The sequence below is a fragment of the Rattus norvegicus genome, chromosome X, assembly GCF_036323735.1.
Source record: "Rattus norvegicus strain BN/NHsdMcwi chromosome X, GRCr8, whole genome shotgun sequence".
In the NCBI taxonomy this organism is placed as follows: domain Eukaryota; kingdom Metazoa; phylum Chordata; class Mammalia; order Rodentia; family Muridae; genus Rattus; species Rattus norvegicus.
Genome location: NC_086039.1, coordinates 110,715,221 through 110,732,857, shown reverse-complemented (window position 1 = coordinate 110,732,857; position 17,637 = coordinate 110,715,221). Strand labels below are relative to the sequence as shown.

The window sequence follows — 17,637 nt, the reverse complement described above, 5'->3', positions numbered from 1 at the left end:
AGCTCCATGTCCTGGCACTCACTGCTTGTTTCCAATTCACAAAAAAAAAAAAAAAGGAGCTGGAAGTGTTATAAAGCCACAGACTGTTAATCTATGTGACTCGTTCACCGGTGTTTCCCTACCTTCCAATGACTCGTTCACCGGTGTTTCCCTACCTTCCAAAACAGGGCACTGCACGGAGTGGCATGCAAAAACTCTTAGATGAATGCATGCTTGGAAGAAAGATGGAATGATGGGTTCACAATCTACAGTCCATGAAGTTTTCCCAGCCTTCTGGACTCCAGCAGTGTTTGCCATCTGTGCCTGTCCTTTGGCACGTAGCCAAACCCAACAAAGTTCCATTCAGCCAACTTGCATGGAGCTGCTCTGTTAACAAGAAAGACCCAGTTTTAAGGAATGGGGGAAGCATTTCCTAGACCATGGTGCCTCGATTTTATTTTATTGAATTGTTTTATTTTTAAAATTACTTATTTACATTCCAATCATTGTCCCCTGCTCCAGGTTGCCACTCCCACAGTTCTGCATCCCATTCCTCCTCCCCCTTGCCTCCATGAGGGTGCTCCCCCTCACTAGGCATCCCCTTCCCTGGGGCCCCAAGACTTTTATTTTTAAGACAACTTGGACATGGATCAGAACATTTCCTGTACAATTTTAATGCCCAAATATATGATTATAAATGACTTCCCTTGCCAATACTTGTGATTACCACTCAAGAAAGAAATGACTCCCAGATGATGGATAAACAGAAGATTGCTTACCTGTTACGGGACTGGGGGCAGGGGCGCTGTAAGGGTGGAGAGGATTAAGAAGGATTCCTGTCTGCTACAATCAGTTTCATTAAGTGTGGAAGGGAAGCCCATTTAGGGCTGTCCTGGGACTAGGATTTGAAGGGATGCCCTGTAGTCCCTGATGTATAAGGAAATCAGACACCCTCCCCCACGTTTCTCTTTTTCTGAGGATTGACCTATTTAAACTTTATGACTATTCATTTCCATTTCCATTCTCTTATGCACATCCGCCATACTCGGCACAGAACATTAGTAATTTGCTTTTGTTTTGGTAATTCTTTCTTTTAATAGAATTAGGCCTATCCTTGTACATCTTCAACACAGCACTCCTTCCAGGGTTTTAAGAATTATTAGTATACTGAGTGACTTGTGGACATTTTCATTCAAGTACATAATGTACTTTGAGCATATTCCCCTCTATGTGGCTGCTCCTCCTTTTCTCCCCTCTCCCCTGTTGGTTTGATTCTGTTAGTTCCCTTAGACCGCTTTCTTCTTCTTTTGTGTCATCTACACATACATGATATTATGAATCTATAAAGCCTAGGATCAAAGGTGAAGTTCTTGGTATAACAGAACTATTACAACAATGACTCATTCAAATACATGATAATAGCTCTATTGTCTGGAAGGTTCTGTAGATAATGAAATCATGTTATAGGAAAAGAGAAAGTGGCATGGAGAAATGCCCACTATATTAAATGAGAAAGGTAGGTTACTGGGGCAGCACGTGTGCAAACATGTCTATATACATATGCAGGTGGAAGAATATGTACAGTTGATTTTGGAGGTTCTTTGTGTTTTAAAGGATTTCTTCATCTTTTGAATTTGGACCTAGTCAGGAGGGATACACTCTAAGGAACTGGATTGTATGAACAAGAATATGGAATAAGACTTCCTTCAGTCAGTAACATTAATTTTGTTTGCTTTTGAGACAGGTTCTCCCTATATAGCCCAGGTTATCCTTAATCCTAGATGCTGAGATTAAAGGTGTGTGCCACAGAATCTCACTCTTTTTTCATTTTGCACAAGGCATAATGCACAGAGTTTTAGAGAGAACCCCTGGGAACATGCCATTTTTCCAGTTCAAAGGGAGAAAGGCTTTTTATTGATGATGCAACCTTAAGGCCCACCAAAGAACATTGAGTTCCATTAAAGAAGCCACGAGGACCAACTCTGACTTCATATTTTAGAGTAAATTGATTTCAGCGATATTGGAGAATTATTCTAGCCAAAGCAGGGAGGGTTGGGTTGTAAGCAAGGAGATTTGCCAAGAGACTCTCAGTCTGCATTTGACCTGGGTAATGAGAGCATGGATTAAGCTCATGGCAATAAAACCAGAAAGGAAGAAGCGGTCGGATCTGAGAGATGCTATGCAGAAAGAATCAGAGCTGGGGATCCAAATTTGACTAAATACTTGCCAGGTAGCAGGTGAAGCTATGTAAGGAGACACTTTCCAAGGAAATGGGTATTAAGAGAGAATAGCTGAGGACTTGGTGTTTGCAGATTCCAACAGTTAATTGGAGGACAGAAGAAGAGGAGCCAACAGAGAAGACAGAGAATGATGGGTCATGGAGATAAGAGACACTTGCAAATGCAATGCCAGGAGTGCCAAGGCAAAGATGGTGACAGGAAGAAATTGGTACATGCAGTGTCAAATTTACCCTTGAGGTCAAAGAGGAAAACTGAGGGAGGATAGACCCCTGAATTTGACCAGGAGTTCATAGACCCTACCCAGGTAGGGAGAATAATTTATTAGAAGGGAGACTACACACACACACACACACACACACACACACACACACACACACACACACAATTTTTTTGAGTCAGGGTTTTCACTACATATCCCTGGCCTGGTTGCAATTCAGTATATAAACAGGCTGGCCCCAAACTCACAGAGTTCTGCTTGATTCTACCTCCCAAATTTAGGGATTAAAGACATGTGTCACCAATACTAGCCAAAGCTTACAGTTTCAACATGTCTATTTGACTTTCTTAATTTGTTTCCTTTTTGGAAAAAATGGAAGTCATTTTTTTACAACTTTCATAAGCCACTGAGAAGTCCAAGGTTAAGGGGTTATTCTTTACGTTATGGGGAGGAGCCTTTCTACCTGTAGTACTGTCCATACCTTGGTTTTTTTTTTTTTAAAGGAATGTTAAAAAGACAGGAGGAGTCTTTCAGTTGAACAGCTTTATCTCTGGAGAGTTACTGCATTGCCAAGTCCCTAGTGGTGTCTTGTGGCATTCATCACCCAAGTCACATTAGCAGCCATTCCCTGATTGAAGCCCCCCTGAGCTTAGAAGCCTGAGGCATCTGTCCAAGTCATATAAAAGGTCTCTGAGGGGTTGGAGATTTAGCTCAGCAGTAGAGCGCTTGCCTAGCAAGCGGAAGGCCCTGGGTTCGGTCCCCAGCTCCAAAAAAAAAAAAAAAAAAAAAAAGGAAAAAAAAAAGGTCTCTGAGACCTGTTACAAGTTGTGAAGCTAGGAGAGAGTGATATCAACCCCACCCAAACACCTATAAGGCTCTGGCCCCTGAGGAAAATGGGCTGAAGAGTGGCTGAAGCAAAGGCACCAGCAAAGCTCTTTTAAACTCCATGGCAAGGCTGGAGAGATGGCTCGGTCGTTACGAGCACCTGCTGCTCTTCCAGAGGACCCAGGTTCTACCTCAGCTCAATAACCATCTGCAACTCAAGTTCCAGGGAATCTGGTACCCGCTTCAGGCCTCTGCAAGCACCAGTCATACACGCTGTGCACAGAAACACACATGGATAGACTACTCAAACACACAAAATAAAAATAAATATTAAGACCCCATGCCACTGACAGCTTGGCTTCTGGATCAAATGGATTTTATTGATCAGGCAGCTTAGTTCGAGGCATGTCCAGAGGGCTTGGGCTTTTCCTGCTGTTCTCTCATTATTGTCTCCATGCAGCCAGACGTGACCGCCACTACCTCATTCTTTCTACTCCTCGTGTCTACAAACCTTTTTCTTAGTCTATATTCAATTGAAGACAGCCTTAAATTTTGAAATAAAACATGACCGTCATCTACAAAGTGTTTGACTGAGGTCATATTTATCTTGTGAAGCATGTGGCCCCTTCTTCAGCTTAGACATGCCTGGAATTGACCTTAGTCTGATTGCTTTATTTCCCCTACCAGAACATAAGTCCCCAAGAAAACATGGCTGTATCAGAAGCCACCAGACACTAGAGCTATTATCATGCCTTGGACAGTCCCACAACTGTGCTCTGCTTTAACTCAGAATACCTACGTTTTCTAGAAAGGGCATTTTTCACACTCAGAAGCATCTACAGAGTATAGCCATAGATTTTTTTTCTTGTTGTCCCTGCTCCTCCTAATGGTAGAATTAGATGTCTTTTCTGGGAGATGGCTTAGTCAAAGGAAACAAGGTCACGTTGTGCATAGAACACACACATCTTAAGGCACACGGGTGACTGTCAAGGTATATCGGAGCAAGACTACTTCCCTGCAGTCTGTTGTACCGTTAGCAAGCATTTTGAATAACCTAGGAGTCTTCCACTGTGTTGGCCTATCTGATCAATAACTCTGGCACCAAATACACACTAAGTAAGATACTCTCTTTAGACCACAGGTGGGAGAGTGTGAGAAAAATGTGTGAGGACTAGAAAGGAAATAGGCCTTGACTAACGGGGGTAGGATGAGAACGAGGGGTCTCAGCTGCCATAATCCAGCTAGAGCTGATGGAAGACATATGAAGTCTTGTTTGGGTGTGCTCCAGGGCAGGTTCTGCCTCAGGGGAGGCAGGCGGCTGCTGTATCTGGGCCAAAGCCAGGCCCGCAGGGCTGGTAGCTAGAACTTGGAAGGAATTCTCTTCCGCAGCCCAGGGTCCAGGCTTGGCCCCAGCATGCGGCCTTGCCAACCTCTGCTGCCTGGAGCCTCGCGCATTCCGAGCCCCCACCCTCTCCGCCCCTCCTCTGGGCTTGCCCCAACCCTTGTCCCCTTCTCCTCCCCCTACCAGCTGTCCCCTTTCCCCTAAGTGGCCAGACAGTCTGAGCCTGGAAAGAGGCGGCGGCCGGCTGGAGGGGGCGTGGTGGGGAAGGGGAGGAGGAGCGGGGGTGAGGGGATAAGGAAGCCCCGGTCCGTGCCCCCAGTCACTGCGCGCCTGCTGGGGAGCTGGGTGCCACCTCGCTGTCGAAGTCTGTGCACCCTGCCTGCTCTGCTTACTCCCCTTGCTCGCTTGCTTCCCCTTGTCCAGGGGGAAAGGTCAACGGCGTCCTGGAGCCTCCGTGCCACTCTCCAACAGCCATGAACTGCAGCGAGAGCCAACGGCTGCAAACCCTCTTGAACCGCTTGCTGCTGGAGCTGCATCATCGTGGCAACGCCAGCGGCCTCGGTGTCGGATCCGGCCCGAGCATGGGCATGGGGGTCGTCCCTGACCCTTTCGTGGGCCGTGAGGCGACCAGCGCCAAGGGTAACGATGCTTATCTCTACATCCTACTCATCATGATCTTCTATGCTTGCCTAGCCGGAGGCCTCATCCTGGCCTACACTCGCTCCCGCAAGCTCGTCGAGGCCAAGGATGAGCCACCCCTGGCCTGTGTTGCCGAGCAGGAATGGGTCCCCACCGCCGTCGCATCTGCTGACCCGGAGAATGGCCAGGGCTTGCTGGGTGAGGGCAGCCACCAGCTCGCACCAGGGGCTCTGCCTGCATTGGCCCAGTGCGCTGAGAGGGTCTAGATTCGCTGCCCTCCTCATTTTGTTTATATCTGGGCCTGGCTCCCGCGTTTTTATTGCCTTTCCAAAGCTTGCTTTACCAGAGGCCCAGAAGATGATGAGCGGTCAGAACCCTTCAAGGAAAAGCCCTGGAAGGAGAAGCAGCGCCTTACTCACACCCGACCACTTTCTCTCTCCCCTCCCTTCCACGCCAGCACCCCTACCCCGCACATCCAACTGAATTAAATTGCCTCTGCTCTCTTGTCTTCAGCCAGCCCCAATGCCATGCTCCAGCCTTCTGGGAACAGAATCCAGCACGTCCAACACTTGGCATTGAATCGAAGCAACGAAGTCTAGCAGAACTCTGGGCCGTTTAACTGGCAGCTGCTCTGGGGGCTGCCAAGGACTGCTCATTCTGCACAGCTAATGGGGTTAGCCATCACTGCCAGGCCGGCTGCAGCAGCCCCGGCTTTCTGTTGCCTTGGGGACAGAGACAAAGAGCACCAAGAGACCTCAGACATCTTTTCCTTCAGCAGGCTATTAGGGAGACACTATTGTTGATAGAATGGACTGAAGGGGAAGGAAGGTTCAATGGGAAAGGAAGATCTCTGGTCCCAGGGGTATGGTGTTCTTGTTTCCCTATCCCCCTAATTGTCATCCCAAAGGTCTGAGTATTAGTGATTTGGACATCTGGCTTGGATAATCATTACTAGATGCTTAGCCTTAGTGTTTCCAAATGCTTCTCTTATATTGGTTCAGTCATTACTGCCATGTGTACTTCATCCGCCATGAGGCTCAGTCTTCCCCAGCTCTGTAACCCTGGGGAATCTTACAGGCAGGTAATAAAGTCTGTTAAACAGTAACTCAAGATCTCAAAGTGTCTCAACTGGATAGGCAGGACACTGTATATTGTTCATTTGGAGAGGATGGTTGGGAATTGGGTGGTTGTGGTGATTTCTATATTGATTATAAACCAAATATGATAGCTGTGGGGTTGGGGGTGGAAAGGAGAGAACCTATCTAGAGTCCCAGCTACTGAGGAGCTTGAGGAAGGGAGATCATTTGAATTCATGAGTTCAAGGCCTGCCTGGGCAGCACAGTGAAGATGCTTCTGTGTCTGAATGGTTTTCTTTTTAAACGTGTTTCTGAAGGTCTGTTTTATCACCTCTTCCCTTTTTCTTCATTCTTCACCACTTTTAAAAATGACAAGGCTAATTTTCAAAAGCCTTCAAGACACGGAAGAAGTTGGAAGGAAGGGGTGCTGCAGATACGGTACACATATATAAAAATTTAAAATTAATGTAGTTAAAAAAAGTCTCTAAGTCCTGTAAGTACTAACTGTATTGAAAGGGAATTTTAGAGTTACCTTTATAATGAGATGAGACTTGCACAAGGTAAAATTGTAACAAAGAACTCAGAGGTCTGTGTTTTCTTATGAGAGATTAGAGACAGGGTTTCATTATACAGTTAAAGCACACCCTGAACTTATATGGAGCCCAGACTGGCTTTGACCTTCTCCAACCTGCACCCTCATACATAGCTCTAGAAGTAAATCCATCCTGACTCACTCCCCTTCTGTCCAGGTTATCAGAAAATTGCTTAGGGCTGAAATACTTACAGTTATAATGATAGTTTGGACTTCATCAAATATCCATGGATTAACTTCGTTAGAGTCAGCCAATTTGCTTCCGGGCAGCTGATTTCTCTGAAGTAGCATGATGAAGACATTATGGGTCAGTTCCACGCATTGATAGTCCAGAAGATTCATTCAAGTCATTGCCCTTGACCTTCCAGTTCACCTGGTGTTTTACGGGCTCTATTAATAAGTTAAACGAACTTACTTTCATTCCCAGACTTCATTCCTTGAAGCTATGCCGGCCTTGCCTCATTGGTTCCTCTCCAGTTCCAGTTCCAGGCCTAAGGTTACGGCCTTCTCTTGAAGGTGGGGGATGAGAACTGGGCAGGTATCCAGGGCAACGATGGGAAGATAGAAGATGCTGGCAGAACCACTCCAGCAGTGTAGGGAGACCTGAGGAGGCTGTGAAAGAAGGGTAGAGATACATGACCATGTTGAAGGACATGGGACATAGTCCGTAACGCTGTGTGTTAACTGCAATCATTCCATTTACTTCTCTGGCATAAATGGACAAAAGGGGTGGTTTTGATAATGAAATGTAATGGCTTCTTTAGGTATTAAAACCTGGGAAGTGTATTTGTAACCATTACCACTATCCATAAGTATATATTGCTAAAAGTAAAAGAAATAAACTAGACAGATTGGAAACAATACCCACAGAAAAGCATTATAATTCTAGTAGTGGAAAACAGAATTAAATCAAGTCAGTCCCGGTTTTACATAATGTTTTTAACCTTTTTAAAACTTAGGTACCCTTCAAGAATTACTACACACAGTAGCAATACAGAAGGCTCCTTTCTAGAAAAGTGAACTGGCTGGAGGGAGAGCAAACTGCTTTACTGTCCAGTGGGTTTTGTCAAATGCTTTCATAATTAAGAGTTTGTCCCAGTTAATGGAGTTTCACACAAGTTTGGACACCCAGATATCTACCAAGCAACAGGGTATCCATAGCATCAAAGTGATCATGTCACAGTGGACAAGAGGAAAGCTAGAGGGCATGAATCTCCAGGCTTGATAACATAGCCCCAAATAGCATGAGGTTACTCTTTAAGTTTGGAAGGTTTAGACTTGCCCTTAAGTGATTTTGAAGGTGGTACACAACTTATTTTTTTTTTTAACAAGCGTGACCATCCCCTCCCCCACATTATCACATAGATCCTCTTTCCACTTAGGTTCAGATCTTTGCTCTGTAACAATGGAGAAGCAGAAGAACCAGGCTTCCCTGTAACTTGAGGCTCTTAACAGAGGAGTCCTAGGCAATGTTTTGAGTCACAGTATGCTGAAGTCTCATGACCAGTAAAGAAATGAGCAGAAGCTTTTCTTCCATTATAAGAACACTTCCGTGTAGTACAGTTTAGTTTTTTACAGGGATATAAATGGAACCTTTTATTTGTTTCTAGTTAGCATCTTCTTTTCAATTTGCAGTTGCTTTTATAAACCCATGACCTGCACACGATTTGAATCCACAAAGAGGAAAGGACTTGGGCTGCTTTCCAAATAGTTTTGCCTGGTGGTTAAAGTAAATGTACTATGATGTCTTGAAGGGAGGCAGAGGACCAGGAAACCCAGGAACTGGAGTCTACCCATGACTTTGCCAATTACCCAGTATTCTTTACCAGAGCGAGTTACTCAGCCTCTCTGAGCTTAAGTGCCCATGCTTTGGTAAAAATGAGGCTGTAATGAGGTCATGGATGGGGAATAGTTAGAAACACAGCAGCCACAGATGTATAAGTGTTCACTTTATGCTTTCTTTACCCTTCTTTAGGAAGATAAACAGGGAAGGAAATTAAAAGGAAGAGAAGATTCCCTACTCTGTAGAATTGCCCAAAGAACATTAGCAACACCTTTCTGAATTAGCAGCTATCACAGTTCTTAGCTCATCTCCCCCATTCTCAAAAATCTCCGCTGAGTAGGAATCCATGCATAATGGTCTCACCACTCTCCTCTCCTTGGCTTGCAGTACCAGAATTCCCATTTAAAATGGCCATGATACCACAGGTACAGGGGCTGCACCAGGCACAAGGCCATAGGGAGTGGTAGAGCATAAGAAAGAAAACCAACAAAAAAGGCAGGATCTGGGGGCTTCTATAGTTCTTCCCCCAAAGTGCCCTGTTTATTTGCCAAACTTCCTCTGCCAAGGAAGGGAAATGAAAGCATAAACCACACATCTCCCACATCTGTAGCTGCTGCATTCCTCCTAGCTCTTTCCCTGAAATGGCAGGATCTCATTAGAGCCTAAGTGACAGTCTCAAGTAATTGGCACTGTCCCTTGGAAGTATGGATCTGGGGAGACAGGTAAGAGGAAGAATAGTCTAGCATGCTCTGTGTAGGTAAGGAGTATGACTGCGCAATCAAGGGTGAATAGATTGGATGAGTCAGCAACCTTAGCCTAGGGAAACTTGAACTCTTTACTAAAAATGGCTGTGGTAGAAGAATTTAGATGGGAAGTGACTGTTCAGCCAGTCTGTTATTTAACTTGCAGTGTGCCCAGTAAAACAATGTGGTCAAGGTAATACTATTTTTTTTCTATACTAAAATCTCAGAACAAGATAGCACATGACTCAGTGTCCTGTCAACTGCATTTTGAGGGGTGACAGAGTCATAGTCAAAGCTGTGTCAAGTGTATTTTTCCTCTGAAGGAAACCCAGCCAGAGCAGATTAAAGGCAGCTTAAGATATGTTTTGTACAATTATGGTAAAGTGCATATCCTGAAAACTTTACCATGTTGTGCCACACTGCTCTTTTAAGCCAGAGAAAAGGGAAGCAGTTGAGTTATACAGAAATAATTGAACTTTGTCATTGCTTCAGATGACCCCCCTGGGGGTATTCACATCACCTGGAGTGGGGAATGAAGTTGGCATGAGATGAATTATGGGTAAGCAGAATATGACTGAAACCTTTGTCATGTTCTCTCTTTAATCCCCAGTCCACTAAAAGGACACAAAGGGAAAGACGAGTCAGCAAAGAAATAAAAGAACATGTCACAGTGCACAGACCCAGAGAGGCTAAGTAACAAGGAGGGCTCAGGGAAGGATGCATAGGTCACCTTGGAAAGGCAAAGTAAAGTATATTTTGTGAGTGAACTGGGAGTAGGTGAGAATGGGAACAGAAGGGATCAGGTGGGTGGGAACAGAGGGAAAGAGGACTGGGGGAGATGACTGGAGTTGAGGACAGGCATTTCTGGTGCAATGTAGAAACCTAATGGAATGGAAACTCCCTAGAATCTACCAGGGTGACCCAAGTTAGGATTCCTGGTAATAACGGATACATATGGAGCCTGAACTGGCCATCTTCTATAACCATGCAAGGTTTCCAGTGATGGGACTGGGACATCAATGCAGCTACAAAGCCTTCAACCTAAAATTAGTCCTGCCTGTAAGAAGTGCTAGAGTAACAGAGTAAAGCATAGAACTTGTGGAAGTGGCTGGTCCAACTTGAGGCCTATAATACAAAAGGGAGCCCATGCCTGACATTGGGTGGCAAAGACCCAGAGACTGGATAGCCCAGAGACCTAGGATAGGATCAAGAACAACTGGAAAAAGTCAATTAGATGGTTCCTAATTACATTCTACTATACTCAGAGAGTTAACCCTAGCTCCATACTCATGAGAGAGGTTTCATCCAGCAACTGATGGAAACAGATGCAGAAACCCATGACCAAACACCAGGCAGAGCTCAGGGAATCCTTTGGAAGAGGGGCCAGAAGGATTGTAGAAGCCAGGGGGATCAAGGACACTATAAGAACATGGTCCATAGATTCAACTAAGCAGGGCTCATAGGGGCTCACAGAGGCTGGAATGATAGTCATGGAGCCTGCATGTGTCTAAGCTAAGTCCTTTGCATTTAAGTTATGGTTGTGTACCTTGATGTTCTTGTAGGACTTGTAACAGTGGGAGTGGGAATTATCTCTGACTCTTTTGCCTGCTCTTGGGACCCTTCTCCTCCTACTGGTTTGCCTTGTCTGGCCTTGATATGAGGGTTTGTGCTTAGTCTTATTGTAACTTGTTATTCCGTGTTTGGTTGATGTCCTTGAGAGGCTTGCTTTTTTCTGAAGGGAAATGGAAAAGCAAAGGGAAGAGAGGTAAGTGTGGAGGAACTTAGAGGAAGGGAGGGAGGGGAAACTGCAGTTGGGAGAAAATGATATGAGAGACTTTAAAAAGGAGGGGGACCAGGCGTGGTGGTGCGTGCCTTTGATTCCAGTACTTGGGAGGCAATGGTAGGCAGATCTCTGAGTTTGAGGCTAGCCCGGTTTACAAAGTGAGTCCAGGAGAGAAAGCCTGTCTTGAATAACCAACCCCCCTCCGAAAATAAATAAACAAAAAGAAATATGAGATTGTCCTCCCAGGGTTGTGCGAATGAAAATTTTGACATCTTATAAGCTTATATTGAGTCAAGGCCACAGCCAAATAACAACCCATGCTTTGGGATAGACGCTCCAGAATCAGCTAGATTACTCTGCTGTATCTCAAGTAACCGACACCATCTTTTGGGAGTTGGAGCGTTTCCATTAGCAAGCCTATTGGCTGGTCAGTTAGAGCGCCTATGTCTTTTGCCTTTCTCATCAAGCAAGCGCAAGGGTACATACAGTGCACAGAGCCTAGGCTATAATCCTATACTACCAGGGAAACTGGTGGGGTGTCTTTTACTGGCTGGGTAGCACCAGGAAAGTTAATTCATTTTCTAAACTTCGGTTCAAGTTTGTAAAGTAGGTGTATTAACTAGCACTTGCCTCCCCAGGATCATTATGAAGATTCAACAGTTAGCTAGCATTATACCTAGCTAGCTCTTGGTAGGAGTTGAATAATAGTAACTAAGTTGCACGCATGCCTTTCAACTCAGCTTCCCATAGCTCTCTCACCACTTCAGAGCCACGAACCACAAGTCACCTCCTGCCTCCAGTTTCCTCATTCCTGTCAGTATAAAATGTTAGTTTCACCCACTTTGATGATAACTATCTTCCCCTCTTCCCTCTGCGTGCATTGCCCCATTCCTCTATCCACCCTTTGAGTAAAACTCCTCAAGTGAATGGTCTATCCTTGCTTTATTCCCTTCCAGTCATAGCTCAGTTCATTACAGTAGGGTTTTTTTGTTTTGTTTTGTTTTTTGCTTGTTTGTTTTTTTTGTTTTGTTTTTTGTTTTTATGGTCTAAGCTATTGCTTGCTGGCCTTTGTGTGGCTACTTCGTAGCATTTAAAGAAATTGTTTGGTTCTTCCTGGCATTGCCCTCCTGATTTCCATATCCCCTCCCCCAGTTTCTTTGTAGACCTCTTTCTTCATCAGCTCTTTTCTTCTCAGTCTCTTTCGTTGATTCTTTAATTACTCAGTGGCTTCATTTTGTGAGTCCCAACACAATAGCGTCTTCCCCTATTAATACCATATTTCCAACAATGACTCCCAAATTTGTAATTCATCCTGATAATTCTTTCTCTGAACTCCATATTAACATATCTGTCTACTTGACATCTTTCTGTGGCTATTGTAGTCTATCTCAACCTTAACACATCCAATTTATTTACTTTTTTATTTTATTTTTCTTGGGTTTTTTATGCATTTAACTTCAAATGTTATCCCCTTTTCTCTCTCCTCCATACTCCTCCCTTATTTACTTTTTAAAGAATTATTTATTAATTTATTTATTTTATGTATATGAGTACACTGTAGCTGTCTTCAGACATACCAGAAGAAGGCATCAGATCCCATTACAGATGGTTGTGAGCCACCATGTGGTTGCTGGAATTGAACTCAGGACCTCTGGAAGAGCAGTCAGTGCTCTTAACCACTGAACCATCTCTCCAGCCCCCAATTTATCTTTTAGAATTCCTTCCATAATGTGTGATTGAATTTGAGAAAATAAAAGCAAGTAATAACACCTGGGCCCTGCCCTGGTATTTACATTTAAACCTCATACTGTCTAGAGGTTAGACTGGTGTTCACTGACAGTTCATGTTAGTATTCTCCTGTAAGGAATAACTGCATAGAACACTGATATTAGGCAGTCTAGGAATAACAGTTGTCTCTGTGACCGTGATGAAGCAAAACAAACCAAGATGGCTTTCTAACTTTACATAAGCACATTCCAAACCAAGGGTATCATGAAACTAAGAAATACTACAGGTCTTGCATTTCCAGTTTATCAGAATAATCGATCCTCCTCTAAAATCGACAGATTCTCTAGCTTCTAACTCTTTTTTTTTTAAAGATTTATTTATTTATTATATATAAGTACACTGTAGCTGCCTTCAGATACACCAGAAGAGGGCATCGGATCTCTTTACAGATGGTTGTGAGCCACCATGTGGTTGCTGGGAATTGAACTCAGGACCTCTGGAAGAGTAATCGGGTGCTCTTAACCGCTGAGCCATCTCTCCAGCCCAGCTTCTAACTCTTAAATAAGATCTCTAATTAGATTCACTCTCACTTTCTGACAGTTTACAGTTTTGTAAATGGTCCTGCCATTTCCTCTTCACTTGCTTCTGTCACAGCAGTAGTCATACTGAATCTCCCCTTTCCTTTACCTTCCCAAATTCAGCCTAACAGCCAGAGCCATTGAATCTTACCTCTACGGGGTTTGTATACATGATCATGTCTAATGAGCTCTACTTTGAGGACCTCAGTCTTTGCCTCCGTCATTTCCCCTGCACTACTAAAACACTACCTACCTGGTGCCCGAAGAATGGGACACCTAAAAGCATACCATCCCCATCTACTCAAGGCTTTTTTACATTATCCACACGATTAGAATATAATCGCAAGCCACTGGGGTGATTGTAAAGCCCTGCCCAATTTAACCCTTGTCAAGTTCTCTAAACATCATTTTCAGCTACAGCAGTTCTTCTACACAGCTTTGCTTTCCATGGTTTCAGATGCCCGTGCTCTGAAAATTTTCAATGAGAAATTTTACAAAGAAACAATAAGTGCAAAATTATCAGTCGGTCGTTCTGAGTAATGTAATGGAAAACTTTGTGCAGTCGCATGCAGACCCATCGGGATGTCAGTCATTCGTTTGTGCACATGTGTTATCTGCCCTTACTCCGCTTACGCTCAGTTATCACATCGGCTATACGATTGCATAATTATCACTGTGCATCTGCGGGCCTGGACTAGTGCTTGCTGGCTGAAGGTGGGGCACCAGTTTCTTCTTGCGCAATAAGGACCCAGGGCACAAGAATAGTGATGCTGGCCATTTGAGTATGCTACAGACAAATAATAAGTTGCAAGGGAAAAATTTCAACGTATTAAATTTTCTTTCTCTCTCTCTCTCTCTCTCTCTCTCTCTCTCTCTCTCTCTCTCGTTCTTTTTTAAGGAAGCGCTAGAGGTCAATAAGATCTATGTTAAGAATAAATCTATTCGCAGCAGCTCTCTGCTCCCAAACCCCGAGGGAGAGAGACCTCACCGCCTGGTCAGGTGGGCACTCCTGAGGCTGCAGAGCGGAGGAGACCACCAACACTGCCCACCCCTGCCCACATCCCTGGCCCAAGAGGAAACTGTATAAGGCCTCTGGGTTCCCGTAGGGGAGGGCCCAGGAGCGGCAGGACCCCTGCACCTGAGACACCGCCGGAACCTGAAGGAAACAGACCGGATAAACAGTTCTCTGCACCCAAATCCCGTGGGAGGGAGAGCTAAACCTACAGAGAGGCAGACACGCCTGGGAAACCAGAAGAGACTGCACTCTGCACACACATCTCGGACACCAGAGGAAAACACCAAACGCCATCTGGAACCCTAGTGCACGGAAGCTCCCGGAAAGGGCGGCACATATCTTCCTGGTTGCTGCCGCCGCAGAGAGCTCGTGGGCAGCACCCCGAGAGCAAACTTGAGCCTCAGGACCACAGGTAAGGCCAACTTTTCTGCTGCAAGTGACCTGCCTGGTGAACACCAGACACAGGCCCACAGGAACAGCTGAAGACCTGTAGAGAGGAAAAACTACACGCCCGAAAGCAGAACACTCTGTCCCCATAACTGGCTGAAAGAAAACAGGAAAACAGGTCTACAGCACTCCTGACACACAGGCTTATAGGACAGTCTAGCCACTGTCAGAAATAGCAGAACAAAGTAACACTAGAGATAATCTGATGGCGAGAGGCAAGCACAGGAACCCAAGCAACAGAAACCAAGACTACATGGCATCATCGGAGCCCAATTCTCCCACCAAAATAAACATGGAATATCCAAACACACCAGAAAAGCAAGATCTAGTTTCAAAATCATATTTGATCATGATGCTGGAGGACTTCAAGAAAGACGTGAAGAACTCCCTTAGAGAACAAGTAAAAGCCTACAGAGAGGAATCGCAAAAATGCCTGAAAGAATTCCAGGAAAACATAAATAAACACGTAGAAACCCATAGAGAGGAGACACAAAAATCCCTGAAAGAATTCCAGGAAAACACAATCAAACAGTTGAAGGAATTAAAAATGGAAATAGAAGCAATCAAGAAAGAACACATGGAAACAACCCTGGATATAGAAAATCAAAAGAAGAGACAAGGAGCTGTAGATACAAGCTTCACCAACAGAATACAAGAGATGGAAGAGAGAATCTCGGGAGCAGAAGATTCCATAGAAATCATTGACTCAACTGTCAAAGATAATGTAAAGCAGAAAAAGCTACTGGTCCAAAACATACAGGAAATCCAGGACTCAATGAGAAGATCAAACCTAAGAATAATAGGTATAGAAGAGAGTGAAGACTCCCAGCTCAAAGGACCAGTAAATATCTTCAACAAAATCATAGAAGAAAACTTCCCTAACCTAAAAAAAGAGATACCCATAGGCACACAAGAAGCCTACAGAACTCCAAATAGATTGGACCAGAGAAGAAACACCTCCCATCACATAATAGTCAAAACACCAAACACACAAAATAAAGAAAGAATATTAAAAGCAGTAAGGGAAAAAGGTCAAGTAACATATAAAGGCAGACCTATCAGAATCACACCAGACTTTTCGCCAGAAACTATGAAGGCCAGAAGATCCTGGACAGATGTCATACAGACCCTAAGAGAACACAAATGCCAGCCCAGGTTACTGTATCCTGCAAAACTCTCAATTAACATAGATGGAGAAACCAAGATATTCCATGACAAAACCAAATTTACACAATATCTTTCTACAAATCCAGCACTACAAAGGATAATAAAGGGTAAAGCCCAACATAAGGAGGCAAGCTATACCCTAGAAGAAGCAAGAAACTAATCGTCTTGGCAACAAAACAAAGAGAAGAAAAGCACACAAACATAACCTCACATCCAAATATGAATATAACGGGAAGCAATAATCACTATTCCTTAATATCTCTCAACATCAATGGCCTCAACTCCCCAATAAAAAGACATAGATTAACAAACTGGATACGCAACGAGGACCCTGCATTCTGCTGCCTACAGGAAACACACCTCAGAGACAAAGACAGACACTACCTCAGAGTGAAAGGCTGGAAAACAACTTTCCAAGCAAATGGTCAGAAGAAGCAAGCTGGAGTAGCCATTCTAATATCAAATAAAATCAATTTTCAATTAAAAGTCATCAAAAAAGATAAGGAAGGACACTTCATATTCATCAAAGGATAAATCCACCAAGATGAACTCTCAATCCTAAATATCTATGCTCCAAATACAAGGGCACCTACATACGTAAAAGAAACCTTACTAAAGCTCAAAACACACATTGCACCTCACACAATAATAGTGGGAGATTTCAACACCCCACTCTCATCAATGGACAGATCATGGAAACAGAAATTAAACAGAGACATAGACAGACCAAGAGAGGTCATGAGCCAAATGGACTTAACGGATATTTATAGAACATTCTATCCTAAAGCAAAAGGATATACCTTCTTCTCAGCTCCTCATGGTACTTTCTCCAAAATTGACCATATAGTTGGTCAAAAAACGGGCCTCAACAGGTACAGAAAGATAGAAATAATCCCATGCGTGCTATCAGACCACCATGGCCTAAAACTGGTCTTCAATAACAATAAGGGAAGAATGCCCACATATATGTGGAAATTGAACAATGCTCTACTCAATGATAACCTAGTCAAGGAAGAAATAAAGAAAGAAATTAAAAACTTTTTAGAATTTAATGAAAATGAAGGTACAACATACCCAAACTTATGGGACACAATGAAAGCTGTGCTAAGAGGAAAACTCATAGCGCTGTGTGCCTGCAGAAAGAAACAGGAAAGAGCATATGTCAGCAGCTTGACAGCACACCTAAAAGCTCTAGAGCAAAAAGAAGCAAATACACCCAGGAGGAGTAGAAGGCAGGAAATAATCAAACTCAGAGCTGAAATCAACCAAGTAGAAACAAAAAGGACCATAGAAAGAATCAATAGAACCAAAAGTTGGTTCTTTGAGAAAATCAACAAGATAGATAAACCCTTACCCAGACTAACGAGAGGACACAGAGAGTGTGTCCAAATTAACAAAATCAGAAATGAAAAGGGAGACATAACTACAGATTCAGAGGAAATTCAAAAAATCATCATATCTTAGTATAAAAGCCTATATTCAA

General features: G+C 43.8%; 1 protein-coding gene and 1 long non-coding RNA gene across 2 annotated transcripts in view; one reads left to right on the top strand and one right to left on the bottom strand.

The window, feature by feature from the left end:
• The first annotated feature begins 5,008 nt into the window (after positions 1–5,008).
• Kcne5 (potassium voltage-gated channel subfamily E regulatory subunit 5) lies at positions 5,009–5,624 on the top strand. The gene has a single exon (NM_001101003.1). It carries the CDS (start codon positions 5,077–5,079, stop codon positions 5,506–5,508), a length of 432 nt encoding a protein of 143 aa, NP_001094473.1. The 5' UTR covers positions 5,009–5,076; the 3' UTR covers positions 5,509–5,624.
• A 1,064-nt stretch (positions 5,625–6,688) lies between these two features.
• LOC120099292 (uncharacterized) overlaps positions 6,689–17,637 on the bottom strand; it is a 32,034-nt gene continuing 21,085 nt past the window's right edge. Inside the window, exons 3-4 of the long non-coding RNA XR_005498363.2 lie at positions 7,326–7,522; positions 6,689–7,189 (exon numbers count right to left, since the gene is read on the bottom strand). This is a non-coding gene — a long non-coding RNA (uncharacterized LOC120099292). The remainder of the gene's footprint in view (positions 7,190–7,325; positions 7,523–17,637) is intronic.